The sequence below is a fragment of the Filicampus tigris genome, chromosome 10 (genome assembly GCF_054856515.1).
Source record: "Filicampus tigris isolate MCC_2025a chromosome 10, RoL_Ftig_1.0, whole genome shotgun sequence".
NCBI classification, from domain to species: Eukaryota; Metazoa; Chordata; class Actinopteri; order Syngnathiformes; family Syngnathidae; genus Filicampus; species Filicampus tigris.
Genome location: NC_141226.1, coordinates 5,100,948 through 5,126,327, shown reverse-complemented (window position 1 = coordinate 5,126,327; position 25,380 = coordinate 5,100,948). Strand labels below are relative to the sequence as shown.

Genomic DNA, 25,380 nt, shown 5'->3' with positions numbered 1-25,380 from the left:
TTACAGACATGCCAACCAGCCAAAAGCTATAAAACAACAAAACAACCGGATTGTATCCGACACGTACAATCCAAACAATGAATACCGATGGCCGATTTCACATCTTTCGATATGGCATCTGAAAGGCAGGTGTACAAAGTGGTATGCACAAGCATAATGAGAAGCTGGAGGCAGAACTTTTCCACTCATGTAAACATTTTTGAATTCCTAGAAACAAAATGATGTATCCTATATTGAACAATGCAATTCGGGAGAATCTAAATGATTTAGGGCAGATCGGGGCAAAGTACAAATTCAAGCAAACTCAGGTTGAGACAGCTTTTGCTAGTTTTAATCTAACACAATCAACATCAAATTGTGCTATTCGGTATATTATACAGCAGTACCAGCATTGGCTTAAATGAAAGGATCTGGTCAAGACAATTCAGTGCAGAGTAGAGAGGCCGGCATTTTTTTTCGGGAATCCCGTGGGATGGTCGTCAACTTTACCTTTAATCACGGGATTGGGATGGTACAGGACAAAAAGTTCACAGGAGCGGGAGAGTCATGAGGCAGACGACAACCAAACAGTTTTTTGTTTGTTTGTTTGTTTGATTGTTTGTTTTATGTAGCTGACCTCCAAAATGGGAGCGGTATGGCGGTGAGCGTAATTTTGAACGGGAGCAGGACGGGATGGGAGTCATTTTCACCGGGACAGGATGGTACAGGATTTTCTTCTTTTTTAAAAATTTAAAAAAGTTTAAAAAAATTTTTTTTTTTTTTTTATGGGACGGGATAGTACGGGATTTTTTTCTGTGGGAGTGGGCAGGAACGGGCGTGAAAATCCACTCCCGTGTCACCCTTTAGTGCAGACACATTGTTGTGGTTGGTAATCCTTTCACCCTCCACTAATAGCGGAACATGCACGCTCACATGCAAACATACTGTACACACACACACACACACTGACTACAGAATGTGGAGAACAGAGTGTACAAGCTCCCCATTGATTAGCAGAGGCAACAGAGGGTCAGGGAAAAGTTGCACAGTCCCCTCATAGTGGACGCCTGTAGGTCAGTCAAACAGGTTGAACCCAGACAAAACAGGGTTTGTCCAACACAATTTCATGTTTGAAGCTCTCACAGCACAAATCATCATCTTCAATATTTTTGATGATTAAAGTCGTAACGTGTGAAGTTCATTCATGCGGTCATTTCTTTGTCATACTGTCCTGTAGACGTCGCTTGTAACTTGACATGATGATGTCCTGTCCAAACCACTTATTAATATGGGATCTGCATACAGTACGGAGATGGATGAACAAGCTATATACTGTCCTGTGTTATTTGTTCATTCAGTTCCCTATACACTATGAACCTCCCTATAAGCCATGTCAGTGTTAATGCAACAGCTAATGAGCAGTGGCGACTACACAATTAAAAACTGCGCCATGATCAAAGCCAAGGTGACCTCAGTTGGAGATTGTAACAGAAATAAAAAATAATGAATAACTAGAAATTCAACTTTTTGTAACAAGGAGTTATACGGGGTCTCTAAATTGATAATACACTGGCCAGACTGACCTGATACCCTTAATAGCTGTATCAAAATTCTGCTGTGTGTGAGTGTTGATTAAAATAGAGCATTTACATATTGTCGTGGCTTGACGATGTTAGTCAGCAATAATCAAAGAACGTGTGTTGGAGCATGTGAGGTGACTCGCCTTTCAAGCAGTCGGACTCTGTTACTTCCACCTACACTAAATTATCAGCACTTATGATCAGAGTAAAGGATGAGAATGTTTTTTTGTAAGTTTTACTTTTCACTTCACAAGATGAATGAAGTCTTTTTGCAAGGCAACTCAACTTCCAACCAGTAATCCTTCCTCTGCATGTCTGTCACCCCTCTTGTCACTTATTATTCAAGACTGACAACATGTTTTGATCAATTTTATGTTTTTACTATTAACAAATATTAGCATCATTACACTTGCATTCGGGGCGGCACGGTGGGCGAGTGGTTAGCACGTCCGCCTCACAGTTCACAGGTCGTGGGTTCGATCCCGGCTCTGGACTCCCTGTGTGGAGTTTGCATGTTCTCCCCGTGCCTGCGTGGGTTTTCTCCAGGTACTCCGGTTTCCTCCCACATTCCAAAAACATGCATGGTAAGTTGATTCGACTGACTAAATTGCCCCTAGGTGTGATTGTGAGTGCGGATGTTTGTCTCTGTGTGCCCTGCGATTGGCTGGCAGGGTGTTCCCCGCCCACTGCCAGCTGGGATAGGCTCCAGCACGCCCCGCGACCCTTGTGAGGAGAAGCGGTATCGATAATGGATGGATGAATTACACTTGCATTTGCAGAAGGATATAATATTACCAATAACTTTACCTGTACAGGCACTAAAGGTTGTATTAATGGATGTCTTGCCTTTCTTTAGGCAAAAAAAACCAACAACTCAGAACAATTAGAATCAATCAGACAAATTATTTTGTTCCATACACCCTTACTTGAAAGTTAGTTGGCAAACTGCACAAAATTCTAGGGAGATTGTCTAAATGTCTTCTTTAATATGTTGTCTAACAGCCCAGTACAGGTGAGAAGCAGTCAGTTGAGTGAAAGAAAAAAAAGAGCAATGAGCAGAAAACAGATGCAAGTAAGGCATATTGTAGATATTGAGATATCCCACACGCGCAGACTGTAATTAGCTTTGTCTTATGAACTTGTTGGGGAGGCCTTGAGGCTCAACCTTGCTGCTCATCTAATAGATTACAGCCACACTACAAATTAAACACACCAAATTACAAAACTCTGAAGTGTGTGTGTTATATACTGGCTATGCACAACAACATTCTCACTGATCAATACAATCTAATTTGACAGTCCCTCAGGAAGCAAACTTAGATGAGCTCTTATTGTTTTTTGTTCAGTTTTACACACACTATAATTTAAATCACACTTTATCAAAATGTATCCTGCCAATGTCACATCGGGTCCCAAATTTCTCGCATCTTAAAAATAGACTAAATGAAATATATTTAACAATAATACAATCAAACAGACATGATTGTTGTCTACTAAAATAATTCAGTTTTAAGATAACATAGCATTAATTAAAAAATGTTTCATAATTCGCTCGGATAAGAAATTTGTGTCAAGCAGTCTTAATAACAGGGTTCGTTTGTAGAAATCATTTTTCACTTAAGTTTAGTGGAATTAAACCTCAGTCAATGTCAGACTTCTGATATTGTGGATCAAAACTCAGAGTGTCTCTGGCAAATTGTGGCCAAGTGGCAGTAAAGCAGATCTTTGATTTTTGGGCAGAATTCCATCCCATTAGTATGTCGGAACGCACCATAGTCTATAACTAACCTTTGCTGATCTAGTAGTAAAGTCATAATTATGGTAAATATACAATATCAAGGAAAACACTTATTACGACATATAAAAAAGTGATAAAAAGCATTAAGTACCAGAGCATTAAATAACTGAGTGTGTGTTCCTGTGCGGCGGGAAAACTAGCGGGTTTATAACCTCAAAATATCATAATTGTGGAAAATATATATATGGAAAAACACTTCAAGCTTTATATATATATATAGCTGCCTCCAATTTTAAATGAGAATTTTAACTAATTTATGTTTCACTAATTCATTCAGCCAGGAGAAACGTTAGGAAATGGAGAAAATCAACTGTTGGGAATAAATAAATCTGTTTGTTGTAATGTTGTAACATATATGTGGCCTATATGTGTTTCTTTTTTTTTTCTTTTCTTTAGAACTTATATTTTATTGATTTTTTTTAAACAGCAACAGAACCTTCATACAATCGTAAACATCCCAAAAAGCAATAGAATAAACGTTCCTTACCTGTAGGTGATACAGTCATTTCCAAATACATTACTATGCAACAACAATCAGTCTAATTTACAGTTGGGCTATCGGTTGTCAATCCAGCCTTTATTTGCACCATTCGTATTTCAAAAGGTTTGCTAAGAAACCCCGCTGACAAGTAGCTCTTATTTTGGTAAACACAAAATGGTTTCTATAGCTCTTATTTTGGTAAAGACAAAATGGTTTCCGTTCCGTGGCATCCGTTTATGTTAACCCACGTTAGCTTGATGACAGAGCTCCCTTTGTATGAGTGCTTCGCAAAGTACCCGAGCTTGAGCAGCGCGCGCCAGCAGCAGCAGCAGCAGCAGCAGCAGCAACAGCAGCACCAACAGCACAGCAATCAACGTTGTAGTACACAGCAAGCAGCGGGCACAGCACTGAAACAGTTACAGTCGCATCTCATCCTGGCTGGATAAACCATCAACGAAACAGGTGGAGACGCGTCTTACAGTGAGCTATTCTGTCCAAAATAGTTTTGCATTCTTAATTAATTCATTGTCAACTAAGAATTGGAAGTTCCGGCAGTCATTGGAGCATGAAAACTGGCGTGGAGAGAAATCCTTGTTCTAAAACTTGCGGGATCTTGTAAAGCCTTCTTTTCGGCTTCATTTCTCCCTCCTAAAAATCCCCGCGAGCGGCGTTTGGTTCCCGAAGAGGCTCGTGGATGTTTCTCCTTGCGGTTGCTCAGGGACCGCCAAGTTTGTAAAAGAAGAGAACAAAACAATCATTAGTTTGTTTTTAGCTGACGAAAGAAAGCAAGCAGAAGAATAGAACAGCGGGAGAAGTGGATGTATATTGGGCCATGGATGTGACAGTTTACCCACCACCTCCTCAGCCTCTGACCGCGTCAGAGCACAGCAGACTGGGGCAGCTCTCCTACCCTGACCCGGCCTTCGGGACCAACAAGGTAGGGGACACAGAGCAGCAACCTTCTTGTGTTGTTCATTGTCTGGCAGATGAAAGTCACCTTTGTATTGCCCCCTACTTTAATTAACTGGAGGGGTATTCATCTGCCTTGCCCTGCCAATTAAAGGGGAATTAATTGCTTTATTAGCTTGAAGTTAATTAAAAGAGCTACTGCGACCACAGTCCGTTGATGATGAAATATGATTTTGTTTGTTGATTTTGTTTTCTCACCAGCGTAATAGTAACAGTATTTTTTAATTTTAATTACGCTTTAAACAACATTACAATATGGTATATTAAAGTGGCTTGGCATTTTTTTAGCACATTTCCATGAGGATTTCTTGAAGCTTGGTTAACTTGTTGTGTGAGAAGCTCTTTCTCGCTCCTAGGCAAGGTGAAGGATCAGGGACAGAAACCTGTGACTGACTGAGTTCCGATGTCTGTCTGTCTGTTTGTCCCCTCATTTCACTGTGTTTAACCGTGATTATATAATTAAGTGCAACAGAAGAATACAGCTAACAGAGAATTAACCTCTTGGGTCGTATTCATTTTATGAATTAGCTGAGGATTCTTGGGAAGGTTTTCCATGCTGTCAAATATATGTATGTACATCCATCCATCCATCCACACATACATACATTCTTCCAGCTGTCAAAGTAAGTCCTGTCAACTTTGATTGTAGTCTGTGCTTTATTTCCGTGATAAATGCTATGGTTGTTTTATGGAAGGAAAAACAAACTCTTTGCTTTAAACAAGAAACAGCACTACAGGAGGAAAACAAACATAATCTTGTAATGCCCCTGTAATAAATTTATCAGGGTATAATTTATGGTAATCCCTTATCACAAGTCACTTTGGGATTGAGGAAGCTAAAGTGAGCTGCAGTGTTTTATTTTCGGCTTTACAAATAAGTCCTGGCTATAAAGTGATTTAGTATGCTCTCAAAGATGAATACGCGAGTAGTTTTGTTATGACAATGCACGCAAGCATCCTTTGAGGTGCCCCCACTAAGGTTTCAACCGTGATGCGCCGAGTGGAGCATCTGTTCACGTTGTATTATTGCACTCTTACATGTGTAACTAATATGTATGGACCTCAAGAGAGGCATGGTGGAATGAAGGCTATGCAGTGACAAACTGTAAGCTGCCGTTCTTGACTGGGACACAGCAACTGTACATTAGCCGGTCTTGACCTCTGACCTCGAGAGGTGGGCATTAATAGAATGCCACATTATTGTTGTTATCATCTTAGATGTTAGCGATGCACTCAATTGACACTTTTAAAGCCTTGCAACCTGCTGCTCTTATTCTGAGAAGTGGACATGATTTCATGCACAAAGGTATGCCATCATGCCCAGTGTTGTTGTCTGTGAGTGTTTGTTTGAGTAACGATAGAGATGGAAGATAGAGGCTGTGGATAGAGAGCGGGCTGTGTGGTTGGGGGTAGGGAATAGAGAGAAAGAGAAAAATAGAGAGAGAGATTGAGAGAGAGAGGGTTGTTGGGGGTAGGGATGTTGCAGATGAGTGTGGTTGTAGTGGGGGTGGGGCCACTAAGGTTTGTACTATATTTCTCTCTCTGTGTCTTTTGATTCATGGCTCTGTCGGTCTGATAGACGAGATCATATTACTGTGTGGGGGAACAGAGAGCGAGAGAATATAGAGGAGGGAGAGAGACAGGAAAAGCACAGCCAAGCACAGAGGCAGTGAGACAGGAAGAGCAGAAAAGTCAGAAGAATAAGAAAACATCAGAAGAGACCAACCAAAAATCAAGTTTGTGTTCTAAAAAAAAAGAAAAAAAAAAAGAGAGGCGTGCCCTCCAGATGTGTTAATATAAAGCTACAGAGCCAGATTTTCCATTTCATTTGAGTGGAGACAATCCTCAGCACAATTACAAGATTCCACTCACTATCATGCATGTGATTATTAACCATGACAACCAAGCTGAAGCTGAGGCTGCACATGCACTGCAACCTTAAACTTATCATTTATATGACGAGATGAATGTGTCAACACAAATCTCTAAACCAGCTGTACATAGACAGATTTTACTTTGCCAGGTGCCATGCGCAAAGTCTGTGCAATGTCAAACTAACGTGTGGACAGAGCAGACTTTCCATCCCTCTTCTGCAATTCAACCTCTACTTTCAGAAAAAAGTAACTTGCCCATGTTATAAAGAATCACATATATCAATCTTACATTAGCTTAGCAATTAGCATGGCTTCTTCATCTTCTTTTAATTATGTCTTGTCATCCTGTCGTGAGAATGATGTCAGAAGGGTAGCTTATTCGCCGCCATGGAGGTGATGATTACGGACTTATTAGCGACCCATGTCAACATGTTTAGCTGCACTAGCTAGCCAGCACAAGCTCATTGCTAGCTATCTGGTGTGGCAAAAGTAGCACCAAGCTTGCATCCAACTCCTCTCCAACCAGCGCGTATGTCCAGCCTGGCGAAGCTTTTGGGGACTGTCTCTGGACCGTTTCAAACTTAAAAATGTCTGATTCCCAGTTTTGCTATTCAATGTATTTTGATCTGACCCTAAATTAGGGGTGGGCGATATGGCAAAAATATCATATCACGATTTTTAAAAGATAAAATCACAATCATGATTTTATCATGATTCTTTTTTTTACATTTTTTTTTAAGACTAATTTGCATATTTCTTACCATTTTCCTCATGTTAAACATATAAAAATATTTAGAATGTATATAAAACTCTAAAAGAAAAAAAAGACATTTTAAGACCGCTAAGCTTTCTGAACAGGTTTTAATTTGAATAGTGAAAATTTTTATCAAAATGTGCAGTGAATGTAAACATAACAGGTAACATAACGTAAACATAAAAACACAACTCGTAACGCAGGCCTAGTACTTTGAAGAGTCTTTTAAAGCAGCCGTTTTCCACTGTTTTAATGGGAATCATGTCTTTAGCAAGGTATTAAGTCACTGCCTCAGTTACACCGCTTTACACCGCTTGCTTGTTTTTTCATATGGAGTGCGCTTGCTAAATGACTGTGTTACCGTGGGTTGCTTTAGCTTGGAGCTAGCGGCTGCCTCTGGCTGATCTCCGTTTGCTTTGGCTGTCGGCGCTGACGTCCGAACCGAGTCCCTGCAAACTTTGCAAATTACTGGTTTGCGCTTTCTACTCCGAGGAAAAGCCAAACCAAATCGACATTGTGGATGTGGAGTTTCTTTTCGGGACCAACTCTGCTTCGTGGTGACTTTCCGCTATAGCTTCCTGCTACACAAACAAACAGGGAGGCGGGGAGTGTCACGTACGTTGCACTGTGGCTGCTGTGATTGGTTGGTCGGGTATACGGGTCAGCGGCTTTGCGCCGCCATAAAGCTAAACTCTATAGAATGTGCCATGTAGACGATCAAACGAGCTTTATGAGATCGTGAACACGTTAAACCGCTTAACGATCTAATATCGTCGTATCGCCCACCCCTACACTAAAAGCATATTTTGACTTGCTAACTGTGATGCGAAACCGCTAATCTCGAGCCTACGATAATAATTAATTATGATTGTGAGAAGTCAGTGGCCCAGCCTTAGGATAAACCTTGCAAGATGTCAACAATCTTGCACTCCAGTCAGCATCAAAGGACAAACACTCATCTTGTCTGGTGCTCTTTATTTGGCGTTTTGTTATTTTGCGACACGTATTCCAAATGAAGGAGAAGCCTCATCCAGGGCTGTTAAGAGAAGAACAACGTAAGGACAGAAGAAAAATAGCACAAAAGAGAAGCTATGTAAGCAAACTATGCAAGACAATAAGACTCACAGTGTCACAGTCAGAGGTTATGCTATTTGCATTTGGCCATTTAATTAAACATGTATATGTGCCACCGTGTTTGCACCACTGGCCATGATGGCAAGCGTGATTAAGAGTGACTTTAATTTGCTAATTGATTCATATCTAACTGTGTTATTTCGTACTTGTGTCTTTGCTCACCAGTGTTGGAGGGAATTTAGCGCGTTGCTGTAATATATTACATTTAGATAGTAACAAAGTAATATAACGAGTGACTCATTATGTTTTTTGAAATATTATTAGAGTTACTGAGTCCTGTAACTCGTTACAATTTTGGGACCTCAAGACAAAATAAATCACCAAAATTGTAGGAAGAAAGTCATTTTTTTACAAACTTATTATGAATCATCTACAGCGCATTTGATTTATTTCTACTTACTGTGTGGCTGCCGCTCAGTTTTTTGTATCACACCCTCCTTTTTGCCCCTTTGCCATAAACTAAACAGAGTAGTTTCAATACATGAGAACACATCTGATAGAGGCAATTTCCTGTGTGCTACATGTGTGAAAGGGCAACTCTGGTCCTGTTTCTCCGGACATTGTTTGGACTTCCTGAGATGGCTTTGCATTAATAGCATTCTTCGAACGTTACACATTAGATTATTACAGGGTTTTGAACCTGAGATAGGCATCTCCTCAAAACCTGCAAGGTGTTATCTTGGTTCAACTACAGACTCTCATTGCGTTTCCTCAATATATATGTAAGCAATATTTCTTTCCGCAAAGGATAACAATGTGTGGAGTGCTGTGGGATAATCATACTAGAACCATTTTAATAACATTTCATCTTCAGTTGTGTGTGCATAGGAAATATTTTCATTGCAATACTTTTCAGTGAGTTCAGAGGAAAAATGAGATGTAAAAGATCTTTTCCTTTTATTTTGTGTGTGATAACGTATGAATGTATGTACTTCTTTTAATGTTGCCAAATTAACTAACTAACTCACTAACCGCTTGTGTGCCAGACCGCAGTATTTCCGATTCTTTCATACCTTAAAATATGATGGGAGGCACAAGCCAAAGAAGAAGCCATTACTTTTTTGGAGCAGGTCCAGGAATCCTGCTGCTGTTTAACATTGCAAAATGAGCCTTTTCACATTTTCAGGACATCTTTAGGACTGATCAGTGAAACATTGATGAACATTTAAAACATGTTGTATGCACTCTTCTACAAATTTTGGAACAGTTAGGCCACTTCCATTTTTTGCAGTGGACTTAAAACATTTGGGTTTGACGTGACAACATTTCAGCTTTTATTTTCATCTGGATTTGATGCACAAGAGATAAAAGTACAGATGCTACACAAACCTATATATATACATATGTGTATGTATATATGAGGATGTAATTTGGCCTCAAAAAGTACAGAGGCTTGCTAAAAAAAAAAAAAAAAAAATCTGAGACAAGATTTATGGACCGATGGGACAAACATGAACTTTTCCCAAAGAGATGGGAAGACCCAGTAGAGGTAATGACATGGTTTCGCCTCACATTGCTCCTTCTTGGATAGGCTCATTAATCTTCATTGATGTAACGCAAGATGGCAGCAAAAAAATGAACTCAGAAAGCTACAGCAACATTTAAAGACAGATGCAGCCAAACTGTTTGGGAGATTCTTCGTATGCAGCACGATAATGACCCAAAACTGTGACAAAAACAGTGCCAAAACAAAGAGTTAATCAGGGGAAGGAAATGGAAATTTTAGACCGGTAAATCTCAATCTCATTTAAAATTCCCAGTAATTTAGCTCACCTACAATTGTAATCCTTTGTTACAAATAATCCATAATATTCATAATCCATCTTCTAAGTGGTGTATCAGACGCAGATGTAAACAACCTATACCTGGAAGTTGAAGCTGAAATGTTGATCTCTTGCCTCATATTCATTTTTTGATGTCAAACCAAAAAGCTTTTAGTCTAGAGTGAAAATAAAGAAATTGACTTAAATGATTTAATTCTTAAGGATGGGAGTGTATTTGATAAGCGTGGGTTATTGCTCTTTGACTACTTAATGGATTCACACCATATAATAAGACCGACATAATAATTCTGACTGACAGTGCTAATGCATTTTTCATTTTTTTTTTTTTTTTAGAGTAGCAATAGAGTCCAAGATAACAGATTGCCTTCCTCTTTGGTACTCATCTGTTACCATGGTTGTAAACACAAGAAATGGAGATAAAAACGGACGAGAGCAGTTGTCTACGTGGCCATCAGCCAGCTCAGTGTGCTCGAGCACATTTTCGTCATTCAGAGAACCAGCAGCATGAACAGAAGCGAGTGAACCACATTGAGCTATGATTGAACAAAAGGGCAAAGGCAAAAAGAACCAGTTAGCTTTATACATTAAAACACTGCAATTTTAGAAGTCATTTGTGGTGTTGCAGCCCAGTGTAAACACACAACTACTGTATGAATACAATCTTTGTGAAAGGTAAATCAAGTGAGACAGGGCATAGGAGGGATAGAAATAGGGAGAAGGGATAATGTAAATAGGGTGACTGAAACCTTGGCAATGGATTTCAAAAGAAAAACAAGTCAGAGAAGAGTCGACCTGTGTCAATCGAATAAAGGAAGTCAGAAAGCGACTAACGCTGTAGAAACTATGCGGACTGCAAATACACAATGACATAAAATATCAATTAGGTAGAGCTGCAAAATCAAAATAACATTTGAGAATATGTTTCAGTCATTCAGGGCAGTACTAGGATACGTTTTTTTTTAATTCACAATTATTACATGCTGTTGCTTAATGTGGCAGTGATAAACACCAATGAATGTTTCCAATGTGATACAGTAAACTGGAGACACAACATAGCAGCGTCTTCTGAAAATGAGACCCAACACACACCGTAATTGTTGTGCCATTCGTTACTGTGTGTTTCCAACAAAGCAACCCGTCTTTGAGTTTAGGAGTCCCAACAGCTTTTGACATTTTTTTGTGATTGACTCATACTATTATTACATGCGTTTTTCCATTCCACTAAAACTGTCTTGAAACTCAACCGTGCACTTTGTGACAACATAATTGGCTCGGGTCTCTCTGCTTGGCTTTAAGTGGCGAGTGGTAATTGGAATAATTGTTATGCATCATACAGTATCTCAATAATTCCTCCAGGGTTAGACTGTACATACGGTAGACATGTTCTGTGTGTGTCTTGCAAGCCAATTGATATTTGTTGTACACTCTCTGCTGAATCGCAAGACAAATGACCTGACAAGGTAAAGTCATAAACATTAATATAGCTCAAGTATTTCATTTTGTCTTGCTACATGGAAATCAAAATGACCCTGGCTCTAGTGAATGCTTGTAAAAATCTGACCTAGTTCCAACCCTTTAAAAAAACAACTGTTCTGCCAATCCTTTATTCTGCTGCTGCAATGTGACCATTCTGTTTAATAACTTAAAAACAAACACACACGGCTATAGCTACTCCATCATCCATTTGTATACTCTAATTCTACTGTGAGGTATAATACTCTGCTCATGTAATCATAGATAATGCTTTACAGTGCCTGGTGCTGTGAATTTACTGTATATTACGAGATGGCGGTCGTCAGAGTTAAATTGGGATAGTCATTTCTACTATGATAATTGACCAACTTTGTGTCAACTATCTAACTATCTGTGTTGAAAAAAAAGACTGTTTTAAGACAGTCAAAGTGAATCAGACAGTTTTGGCACTGGCTTTCCGTGTTTTATTGTTGTGCTTTTGACATTCTATTTTCTCAGTTATAAATATTTACAGTACCCTCTAAAAGTTTTGCAACAGTAAGGCCAATAGCCTTATTTTAGCTGTAGACTGTAGATATTTGGGTTTGACATCAAAACACCGTTTAAGAATTTTCTCTGACTTTATTTAATATATTCACTACACTAGTGGTTTCGTTCTTCTTTCAAATGGTGGTATTGACCAGAGCTGGGCACTTGACCCAGTTTTGCCCGTCCGGCCGCGACCCTCCACCTTTGACCTGGGTACCCTTCCGGCCGCGACCCCCCGGCCATATTCATAAACATTGTCGGCCCCCGCCCCGTTCCGCCCCCCCCAAAAAAAACAAAAAAAGTGCATGATGCCCCCGTGGGAGAGATGCTAACGGAAGAGGTTTATTTAAAGACAATTAGCTGGATAACTTACTATTCAAACCCGCAGTGGACACGCTTCAAACGCGCCACTTACTCACGTACTTATCCAGCCGCGCGTACTTACTTCCATTGCGAGCCCTGTGGTTGGTTTTGTCGTATCATATAATTATTTGGGTCCAACAGACGACAAGTCTGCAAGCATTCAACAAGTTACTTATTTTCCACACTCCCCCACCTTCACACTTCCCGGCCTTCAAAATAAAAGCATGCCAGCAAACCACTACACAGCAGTTTTGCTACGGCGTATTTCCCGGAGTAGGAAAGTGCATGATGTGCTATACTTGAATGCTGCGCGCAGCTTGAATATACTCCCGGACACAAGTTGTTTTGAAAGAAGCCTAAAAAGAAGCCTTTCGCCGAGTCGGCTAAGATGAAATTTGGCCGCCTCGCAAGCACGTCACATGCATGAAGGCCGATTAGTGGGCTGGACTAAAATCCACTTGCCATGCTTAGTCAAGCCATTTTTTTAACTTTGTCACCCACCACCCCTCCGCCCCAAAAATGGGCATCCGGCCGCTCCGGAGGGTCCGACCGGTCCGGCCCAGGGACGGACTGCCCAGCTCTGGTATTGACTATGGACAATGTTTGTGTAACAGCTTCACAATGGCTTGCACTCCGTTATCGTAGAGCTCTCTGGTTTTTTAATGACTGCAAATATAATGTTCACAGTCAAGACAAACTGAAACTGAGCATGGACATTCAGCAGAATTTATTGTTTGAACAATCATTGTACATTGGTGCTATGATATAAATGAGTTAACTCGATAACTCAAGCCACTCGTATTGAAAGGAATGGAAATGCCATGCACTCATTTCAGCCTCCCCCCCAAAAAAACACAAATGTTTTTAATGTGTTAAACAAAAACAAAAACGTAGCAATTTAAAGTAGTAGACATACTTTATAAAAGCATGCAGTAGTTAAATAATTTAATAAAATGTAAAGAATCAAACTGTTTTCTTTTGTTTCAGTTTAAGGGCATTGTGTATGGAGATACATGGAGCAGGTCAAAATTCCTCAGTAATATTAGTCATTCTTCACAGAGGATAAATAATATATACCTGTGCGTATTGTTGTATTATCTGTCTAGTATTGCTTCACCGTTTTCTTTCAAATCACAACGCCAGTGTCATGTTGCCACCTATCTTAGCTATTCTGTGCCATTTGGCATTGATTTTTAGCATTAAGCTAACCCATTCTTACTTATTGTTTTCAATACCTTAAGTGTAATTTTCTGTTTCATGTTTGGTTTGACAGTAAATTTTAACTGGGAGTGGCTTTGAACAGCCTGAAGCTTCTTTTTGAATAATTGTTCGCTATCCGCCAACGTTCTTTTTTTGGTGGAGGTAAGGTGAGTTCACTATTGCCATATATATTTCAAGTTTTTGCTCGCAAGTCAAAAAAAACAAAAACGTCTTAAGTCGGGTACTTGCATCTCAAGGCACCACTGTAATAGGACAAACCGGTGAAAAGCAGTTGTCAGTCACGATTGAACACATGATGACTGTGTAGATTCAAACAAAAGGTAAGTTCCATCAGAGGTAAATTCTTCAAACTGAAAACTAAAACTTTGATTTCTTGTCTTGTATTCATCCTTTGACGTCAAACTCAAATATCTCCACTTTACAGAAGAAAAAAAAATGATTTGGCTGATCTGTGATTGGCTAGTGACCAGTAATTCCATCTTGTCACAACCCTGAATCGGATAACTGATATAGGAAATAGATGGATTGCCTCCCTGTTCAATACAAAACATAAAAGTAACACTTTTGTTTTTGCTCCCATTTTTAATGAGCTGGAGAAAGATTTCCAATTTTTTCTGCATACACAAAAGGCCATTTCCCTCAAATATTCTTCCCAAATCTTGTCTAAAACTGTGTCAGTGAGCATTTCTCCTTTGTCAAGATAATCCATCCCACCTCACAGGTGTATCATATCAAGATGCTGATTGGACAGCATCATTATTGCGCAGGTGTGCCTTAGGCTGGCCACAATAAAAGGCTACTCTGAAAGGTGCAGTTTTATCACCCAGCACAATGCCGCAAGATTTGAGGGAGCGTGCGATTGGCACGCTGGCTGCAGGAATGTCCAGCAGAGCTGTTGCCACTGAATCGAATGTTCATTTCTCCACCGTAAGCCGTCTTCAAAGGCTTTTCAGACAAGTCGGCAGTCTTCCAAACGGCGTCACAACTGCAGACCACACCAGCCCAGGACCTTCACATCCAACATGTTCACCTCCAAGACGGTTCTGAGAGCAGCCACCCGGACAGTTGTTGAAACAATCGGTTTGCATAACCAAAGAATGTCTGCACAAAATGTCAGAAACCGTCTCAGGGAAGCTCATCTGCATGCTTGTTGTCTTCATCAGTCTCGGCCTGACGACAGTTCGTTGTGGTAACCGACGAGTGGGCAAATGCTTATATTCAATGGCATCTGGCACATTGAGAGGTGTTCTCTCGTCACGGATCGATCCCAGTGTATGTAGAAGGCTATATTGTTCACTGAAAGGGGAGTTTTGAGAGTTATTAGTCACTGTTTTCCCCCCAAACAAATGGATTAAATATATAAGCTAATTTCATTTTCCTGATACAACAAATACATAATTTGAGCATGTTAGTTAAAAATGAACAATCCTGGCCAGACGATACTTTTAAAATGCTTATCATTATTTGCTCTGTAATGTTGGTAATGCTGCATGCCGCATACAGTATAACAGTGGTGACATTTTAAACTATACCATAAACTTCAACTGTACAGGTGGCGTGCCTGCACTGCGGGCATGTGAGTTGTGACTCCACTATCACAAGGTCACAACCATACAAAATATTGTAGTCTTAGCACAATATCAGTTATTATTAAGATAACTAGTGAACACGTAGAGCTCTATTTTCGTGAGCAGGGCAATTCTGTACAGTGTAAATCTACGCAGCTTGGAGTGTTGCGGCATTGTGCGCGTGAACTTGATTTGCCGCTAGTAGAAGTGGCTCCATTCAATTTAAAATCCATGCGCGAGAAGTGTACAGTCCTTGACATGCTCGTCCATGCAGAAGGTAAAAGTGCGCAAAGAATGTTTACGAGGAAGTACGTTGGCGAACAGTTCGGGGTGTAGTCTGCCTTTTGCCCATCGTCAGCTGGGTTAGGCTCCAGCATGACCCTGTACAGGCTAAGCGGTTTGGAAGATGACATGACATGACATGACGTTTATAAGGAACTGCAAGCAGACATCCATGAGCCAATGAGCTAAAGTTGGCCAGGGAGATCACGGGTCTGTGATGTGGGCACTTGGAGACCCCGATCGTGGACATGTGTGGTCCCCCCTCCCCACCCAGCCCTCCATAGCTGTGCCGTGTCCAGTGGGATGATTAGATATAAAATAAAGCCGATTGTAATCATTAATCGTTCAAAGAAATGATTTCAGCATCGATTCAGAGGGTTCAATGCACACGGTTGTCATATTTATTCATGAAATACAACGACATCCACCAGAGATCAGCGGAGCTCGGAATCTGTCTGCCTGCTTCTTGATCAAATTCACCAAAATCACATTACAATACAATACTTAGACATAGTTCCAGCGGGCGTAAAGTTTAGTCTACTTTCAGCCACCGATTTGTAACGTGCGCCGGGGCGCATGTCAAAGGAAACGCCCTTGGTATGCTCAAAAGTGTGTAAGGAAATGTGTATGATTGGTGCGGTGCTCATCTGTGCAACGAGACAATAAATTTAGGCATTGCGTTTATTAGAATGGAGGCCAGTTTTGGAGGGAATGCGGTAGTTCAGTCGCAGCTGTTGATACAGTGACCTTACCCTAAATGCCAATCCCACATATTATTTTTGTCTTTATCACAAGCTCTCATAGTCCAAGCTAAATTACAACCCTTCTGTTCACGCCGGCTGGGATTTTGGTTCCGAAGCATAATGCCAAGAACCCCTCCCCAAGACCCCACCCATACTACAAATGTGCATTGATGACCGGGTGACTCCGAGCCCTGTTGCTTGTTCACGAGTGTGGCTGAAAATGTTTCATTTAGTTGAAGCACAAGGATGCGGAGATGCAGAGATGAGGGGTCTTATAGTTAGGGGAGGTATGCCAAAGGGAACAGATGGAGGGAGACAGAACACTGCCAGAAGAGACTAATTATCAGAATTTAATTTCCAAAACAAACATATTGCAATCAAATCATGTAACGCAATCATCGGTGCATTGTTGTGTGCGAGCGGGTGTATTGCATGTGTGTGCAGTATTAGGGACAACAACTTGCATCAGTTAAATTGCGGTTGGAGAATTTGGATCATTTCCTGAGAAACTAGTCAGGCAAATCTTTTTTTCCCTGAGTACTTCAGTTTATGAACATAGAATGATAATTGTGACGAAACAGCAATTAGTGTATGCAAAGGAGTTAATTAAACACATTTTCACTTTGGAATTGTAACATCTGTTTAACACATTTCGAAAAGCTCTCAAACCAGAAGTTGTTTCTATTTTAACAAGTATTCTATATTTTCTTGGTTGTTGTTTGTTCAAAGTTGTTGATCTCCCCAAACTAAAATCCCGTGGTACTGTTTCGCCACGACACGCTACTAACACTGAAATGAGTAATTTGATGATCTTTCTTCTTGAATTAATAATCCTCCTTGTTAGAGGTATGGACCCTCACCGTATTCAAGGCACTCGTTCAACTGCTTGTCGGATAATAGCAAAACAGACTATTATGTAGAAAACACTAAATTGATTTAAGGAGACAGACATGGTCCAGACAGTGTGTCGAAGTTTGTCTCCTGCATTTTACAATTCTTAACAGTAAACTTTACCCGATCTGATCGGCCAGATTGGATTGGCCAACACTAAGCATTTTATGCAGATTTTGTGATCGGCCGTAATGCCATTAATTCACCGACCAATTTTTGCCACTTCCTACACGCCACTTCATTTCATGAAACGCGAAATGAAAACGTTGGCTGCGCTTCTTAAATCACTCTCCCAATTTATTATATACACGGATAAATAGATAAAACATCCAGGTATAAAATTAAAGCTTTCCTGATCTCAGTTTAGTCACATCACACACCCCACCCGGTAGGAAATGTAAGATAATGCCTACTTATGACGCCAGCGGGCATGACCCCTCGGCGGCATCTCAACAGCTTTTCGTCTGTCTTTTAGTTCGGAACATACAGCCGAATTCATCCTCCTAATATTTGACCGTTTGACAACTTTGCACGGATGGGTTTTTATTTGTCGTGGCTCAAGGGGCCGCACACTCACGTCTGTGTATGTGTGCTCAAACTTCGAACGCGCATAAATCGAAATCAACGGCGGCACGCACTGACCCCATGACAGACACTTCCTAACATCGCAAAACGCAGCCAAAACATCACAAAATAGACAACACGCATACACGGTAAGATTTTTTCCCCACATGCGGGAAGTTTTAACCATGCGAGGTGAAAAGGATCAAGCATGCTGTAGCTGCTGCAGCGTTAGCTTAGCATTCTGTGAATCCCCCTCCTCCCTCCGCTGTCAATATAGTAATGACCATTTAAACCGCAGCCTTCGCGATTACGTAATTGCGTTTTCTCAAATCGCGATTATATTGCAAATGCAATTAATCATTCAGCCCTACTTAAAATGTTACATCGACCTACTAAGGGCATATTTACAACCAAATGTTCATTAATATGCACCGTTCCTTTTTAAATACATGTCAAATAAATACATTAATAAATAGATAAATAACATTGAAAAATATATACAGTAAATAAAAGTTATATAAATAAACATATTCCTAATTTCATTTATTCCATGATTGCATCTGTCATTGTTTATTGTTTTTTTTTATTTATTTTTTTTATGTGTGATCAGTCCCAAAAATCCTGATTGTTCGGGATGTTTGATACCACTTTTTTTTTCTACCAATACGAGTTCCAGTACATATACAGATAGGGAGTACCGATACCTGTATTACTTTTGACATATAAAATTTCATTTAACTCAGTGACAAAACATTGTGAACAAAACCGCTCTTTCTGACGCAGATGATGATTCACCAATGTGTCTGCCACACTCGTCAGATTTTCTTTGCCTTCAGTATCGGTGGCTGGTATCCGCAACCTCCACGAGTACCCAAATTGGCCTGATACCTGGTATAGGTAATCGCGCATCCCTACTGATCGTGTAAACTAAGCCTACTTAACAGTCATACATGTGCAACACAAATCAACCACTGCTGATATTCAAAACTACAAAATAAAACGTGAATGATGAATGGCATGTTTCATACCTGTCAACCCCGATATGTACTGAATCTTAGGAAAGTTGTAATTTGCCCGTACATATCTGTACATAATCATACATATTACACATTATTTTTGAGTGGCTGCTCTCATGTGATGGGAACTCAGCTTTAGCAGATGAAATCAAGGTCACGCAAGAAGGTCCGTTTACCCTAAATCGTCGAAGTGGACAATGACAAATTGTTATTTGGGGCACTCAGACAGACAAACAGAAGTGAAAGCAACTGTCGTGTCCGCATGCACGGTGCTACACCGGGGCTAGCGGGTGCTATAGCACCGGCAGAAATGTGTCAAGGCCCACTTCAAGCAATTTATTTATTCATTTATTTAAGTTTAAAAGCATTTAAAAGTTCACATGCACCAGTAGTCAATCTGTTCCAATACAATTCCTGTTCCCATGTTTGTGCTGCAGCTGCACCCCGCGTGTGTTTGTGTGGGCAGGGAGTGGCGAGGCTTTTCAGTAACTTGCGAGATAGGACACATTCGGAAATACTCTCAGAGCGTGCGCTGGTCTCGCTCCCATTGTTGGGAAACTCAGAGCCTTGCCTTATGACGTTCAGTTATTGAGAGTGCACCAAATATGGAATGCCGGTGCGTACTAGGTGCTCCGACTGCGGACTGTGCAAGTGCTTGGTTATCTTACAGTCCATCTCTTGCTTTGTAATAAAAAACAAACAAACAAAAAAACATTTTCCCCAAAACATCTCCCAGTCCCCAGGGGGCAAAGGTTTGATTGGAAAAATGAGCCAGGTCCAAATCCTGAAGGAGTACCAGAGCAGTCCAGACACAGGTGCCCTCTGATTTAAACCAGTCACATCTTGATGAGCCAAGGAGGACTCTTCTGCGTTATCCAGCTACAAATGTTGGGCAGCAGGATCACTACTTACAGTACGTGGTAAATGATAGGAGGACAAAAGCCAATGTCATTGATGTGATTCATTTCTGAAGTTAACACAAGCTCTTTGCACTATACACTGCGGTAAATTTATTTCATGATTAATAATTTCTTGTTATGTTGTGATCAGAAACAATATTTCCTATGAATAGGTGTTTGTTTGGATTGATTATGCATATTGAATAAATACATTTGTTGTCCCATTTTGGATGCCGTCGGCTGCCGGCTGCTGTCTATCACCATTGCACTTGGAAAATTTTTGCCATTGCTTTATAGTAGAGATAGACAGTTTTTTTTCAGGGCCGATTAGAAGTCAAGTTGGCCAATAACCGATATTTGGAGCCAATATTCATTTTCAGCAAAAATTAAAACATTGGCATCAGAATAGAAAAAAAAAAATTCTTAACTTAGTTGAAAAGTCTTCAAACATATTTAACAATTTTTGAGATTTGTATAATGGTGATTTTTAAAAATTATTATTCTAAATGTTTGCCAATATACATCTTTTTTGTAAAATTCTAACAAAAACGGATCATCAGGATGTATTCAAAAGTTCAATTAAAACTTAAACAATAGCTACATGTAGTTTTCTACAGTAAATAAAGTCTTCCAAAATTTCAAAATGACAGAAATGTTCAAATTTCACTTATCTTTGTTTTGATTTCAAACAAAAAGTGCAGAGTGTTCCCAGCGTCAGTGGAATCTCTTATAAAGTTAACCGAAAATTTGAATAAATAGTTCCTGGAAGTTAACACAGTTTTAAATGGATTTATTATCGGCCATCAGATTTAAAAAAAGGTAAATGCCGATATTTGTCAAAACACAAAATATCGGAGTCGATAATCGGCCCGGCCGATAATCGGTCCATCCCTACTTTACAGTCACTTGTATTAGGCTGAATCATTTTGTTGAATATTCTTTGGCCAAATTCAGTTAAAACGACTTTTATATCGAACATGCTTGTGGTGTGTATCATAACACCACAACACGTTTTTTCCCCTCTTTATTAAGTGTAATGGGTGTAATTCTGTATTTGAACCATGTCAATCACTTTGAGAGTCCTCTCTGTGAGAAGTTCTATATAATTAATGCACTGACTGATTTACAACACATTTCAAATAATCTGAAACCATTTTCTTGAATATAACAATGACCCCAGTGTAGTGCGCGGAAATGGGCTCAACACTCACCAGATCTGAACCGAAAAGACTATAGTGTGGACATGATAACCTCCACATCATGCATGCGCAGCGATTTTGGAATGCTGTTATATGTCAATATGGACACAAATGTGTATAGCACCTTCTTGAAGCCATACTTTAACACAGTTCTGAAAACAGGGCCCAACTTGGTACCAGCAAACTGTACCTAAAAAACCCCCCCAAAAATGTCCGTTTTTGTTGCAAATTCATATCCATCAAAGAAATGTGAACTCAAATGAAAAACTGTCAGAAAAACGTCAAAAGCAATGTGGATGTGCTCTCACAAGCTCATATGCCTCACATTTTCATTTCTTTTTATGCAATACCATAAAAAAATAAAAAATAAATAAAAAATCCACCGGTAGCTTAGTCCGAAAATCTCAGCTGAATTTATGAGGGGAATAATCGCAATGACTGTCTAAGGGCCACGAATAAACAGATGTTTCAGGATTTGTCCATTTCCCATTCGTACACATTAAAGGATAAACACTGAAGTGATATCCTAAGAGCACATCTAAATTGCACACATCACACACTACACTCCAAGTAACAGTGAATTGGGTTTAGCATACAAAAAAAGGTGTTTATATTGTTGCCATGGTGACAAGACAGATAAACATAAAATGTTGAGCTGACCTATCACAGCTGTGTGAATCTCTCTCTCTCTCAATCTCTCTATCTCTCTCACTCACTCTCTTGCACACATGCGCACTCACCCCAACACACACACACACACACACACGCAGACAGTCAGCCATCTCTGCCTGTGCCAAGTTGATTTATGTTCTCTAATGCACTTTAGAGTAAACTGAAATCTATGCAATCCAGACCAGCCCAATAAATTCAGACATACCCTTGAGGGTTAAACATGGTCTCAGGCTATTTACATGTCTGTCCATGTAAGCCGCTGGTTTCATCTCTGGACCCAGCTTTACAACAACAACAACAACAACAACAACAACAACATTAAGGTTGATGGGGGAACATTTCTGACTCTATATTTACATACATCTGAAAAGACAAGGTTAAAGTTTAATTTGATTTGTCATTTTAAGCGAAAAGGAATAAAAACAGTGGAGACAGATTGATGAATATTCTTTTTTAATTTGCAGCTTGACTCCAAACTACTATTTTGCACTGCTTTCCTCATCCAAGCCTTTATCAAGGGTATGTTTCATGTGTCTAAACCTTTCCGCGTTTCTCTCTTTCCCATTGTCCTTCTCTGTCATCCTAATAGTCTCTCTCCACCTTTCTCCCCCTTTTCTCCCCCTTAACTCCGACCCTGACCCACTTAACTGGCTGCTTGTTATTCAAACCTTTGCTTTCCCACACGCGCGCGCACACGCACAGACGTGCACACAGATGAGGAGAGGCTGGCATGAAGGCAGAGAGAGAGAGACACACACACAAACAGGCATCCTTTTCCACTGTCATGTTTCAGTCGGAAAAGAAAAGTAACCGAGAGAAATTCATTTTTTACTCGCTAATATGATTGTATCTGCGAATTCAAATTCGAGGACAAAATGCTACTCCATTTCATTGCATAGCATTTTATGACGACGGCCTGGTGCTGACTAAATAAATGATCCTCTGATGTACTTTCAAATCTTTGAAATAATATATTGCTGGCGTCAGGCCAAAACCTCCTATGTTACAATTTGGTCAATTTAATATTTTACCCCACAAAAATACACTATTGGTCAGTTCATACGTCTATATCACTGCCGTTATATCATTTCAGAGCTCCCATGATCGACGAGCGACCGCCATTATGACTCGCAAGAATTCTGGAACATCCTCTGCGGCCTTACGACACCGTCAGGTGTATATTCTGATGCATTTTATTGGTAAAAAGTGGAAGTCATGTTTTTCAAAAATATGTTCTATGCAAGTTGAAACCAGTTGAAACAGGGCATTCTAATAAATATTGCGTTTCTGGAATAGGTGTTGATCCACTCGTTTTTAGCCATCGCTGGGGTCGGCCATTTTGTCTTCTGTCGACTGAAAATGACATCACAACCCCACACCAATCACGGCTCAGATTCAGAAAACAGGTCAGCCGTGATTGGTCGTTGTGAGCAGTTGTGATCCCATTTTCAGTCGACAGAAGACAAAATGGCCGCCCGCAGAGATGGCTAAAAACGAGTGCATTTTGCTGCTTAATTTATATTACACAGACGCAAAATTAATCAGAATGCCATGTTTGAACTAGTGGGCCTGCTGGGAACATATTCTTGAAAAAAACATGTTTGGGTTGACTTCCACTTTAAGACCGATAATTGAATAATAAAAAGAAAATGACGTGGACGCTCTCTTGGCTTTAAGGGTAGAAAGACGCAACAGCGCTCCCGGCTCTAGTGGTAGAAATGCAGTTATGCGCTCCTGTCCTTTTTGGGTTAACATGGACCGATTTGGGTCAGTACTACCGAGCACCGATTCACGTGAAATCCATAAGATTCATAAGTGTGTAGCCAAACATGATGCGAAGGCAAAAGTGCATCCGATGTCTACATAGCATAAGTCACTAATCATCACCTCCACGGCAACGAAAAAGTAACATTTATCTAAAATAGTTATATTACAAATATTTAAAGCAGTTTGGATAATGGATGAAAGGATAGAATATCATAAACTTTATTAGTCCCACATTGGAGAAATTTGCATTGTTTCAGCAGGAAACCTGGATACGGGATAGCGCTGCCGTAAAGAGGAATATGTTTCAATCCGAGGTGATTTGCCGTCGCAGCAGACGTCCGAGTATGCGTAGCATCGCCCAGCAATGCTCCATTTTGTGGTGCCACCCCTCACCACATACACAATAGATGAGGTTGACAATGGCGCTTTGCAAGTTCAGAGCAAATCGGGCTTTAAGAGCCGCATGAAACTGGGCAAAGAGTTGGCCTGGCCTGATATAGCGCCTCCATAGTGGCGAAGGCTTTAACTGCAGTTAAAATAATTTGCTGCCACAGAGGAACATCAATCACGCTGTATAGAGCAATATCAATCGCTCTGGCTGGAGGCGGCCACCTCGCAATTTGGAACGCAGGAAAAACCCTGTAATCCACTAACTGGGATGTGCCAAATGTGCTATCCTCGCACATCCCAAACTGCCACTTGTCAGTAAACCCCAAAAAATCTTAAAGTGAGCGAGCATCAAATCGGTCAATAATTATAAAAATAATTTGAAAATGTCTCCTCACATGGGAACTGACCAATAGTTCAGATTTGTGAAAAAACACAAAATTGACCAAATCTGGACACAATAGGTTTCCGCCCGACAGTGACGATATGCAAATAAATGAATTTAGCACACACAAGTGATTCATCAAACCTGAGATGAATTGCATTGTCAGATTTAGCAACTTTAAATAGCGCTTCTGGAAGGCAGCTGCAAGCAGTGTTCATAGCTGTACCAGCATAGCGCAGGCAAAATGAGAGTTTTGGGGAAAACTGTTCCACTCATGCAAACATTTTTTCGGAATGCCAACAAAAACAACAGCAACATATCATCTATTCAGCCTTGCAATTTTGGAGCTTTTGAATGACATTAGAGCTTATTTTGAGCCAGTCAGAGTCCAGAGTCATCCCATGTCACCCATGACAAAACTCCTTTCAACTATACACTTCCGTCCAGCTTCCTCATTTTAGCGCATGGTGACAATTAGTGCGGATCTCTCCCACAGCATTTTTCCTAGTGTACTGTCTCAATGTTATGCAGGATGGAGACGTAACTGTGAATCCAATTGCCTTGCACTTAGGCTGAACGATTTGAGGAAAAGATTGAATTGTGATTTTTCTGACAGATGTTGTGATTTTGATTCGATTCATTGTTTTCTTTAAGTCAAGCTTCAGTGCAATGTTCACAACAGTACAGTAACATTTACAGAGACAGAAAGAGAAAATGACATCATGCCATTGAAAGCTGTTAGTCTAAGAATGCAATGGCACTAAAGAGACTATGTGAGGGATGCAGTCCCTTTTCAAGGTTTTTAAACTGATTCAATAAAGCAAAACCTGTACTATTTATTGTCACACATCTAGAAATATGCAATTATGTGTTATAGTGTATGTAAAAATACATTTGTAACCAAAAATGTTTGACATTTTGTACTAATGCACATGTTCTTTGTACATAAATGTAAGATTATATTTGAATATCTTTCCCTATTTCTGTATGAGACTTAACTAATTCAAACAGACGAGGGCTTAGAGACATGGCCTGAACTTCATATCATGTATGTATTGTATTAATCGAA

The 25,380-nt window shown here is 40.1% G+C and overlaps 1 protein-coding gene across 4 annotated transcripts in view; it reads left to right on the top strand.

Moving 5' to 3' along the window:
* The first annotated feature begins 4,144 nt into the window (after positions 1-4,144).
* The window catches only part of tox (thymocyte selection-associated high mobility group box), a 60,535-nt gene continuing 39,299 nt past the window's right edge, over positions 4,145-25,380 (top strand). For all 4 annotated transcript variants that reach the window (XM_086044211.1, XM_086044210.1, XM_086044209.1 and 1 more), the window contains exon 1: positions 4,145-4,775. In XM_086044211.1, coding sequence (XP_085900337.1) covers positions 4,671-4,775 — 105 coding nt within the window. In that variant the 5' untranslated portion in view covers positions 4,145-4,670. The remainder of the gene's footprint in view (positions 4,776-25,380) is intronic.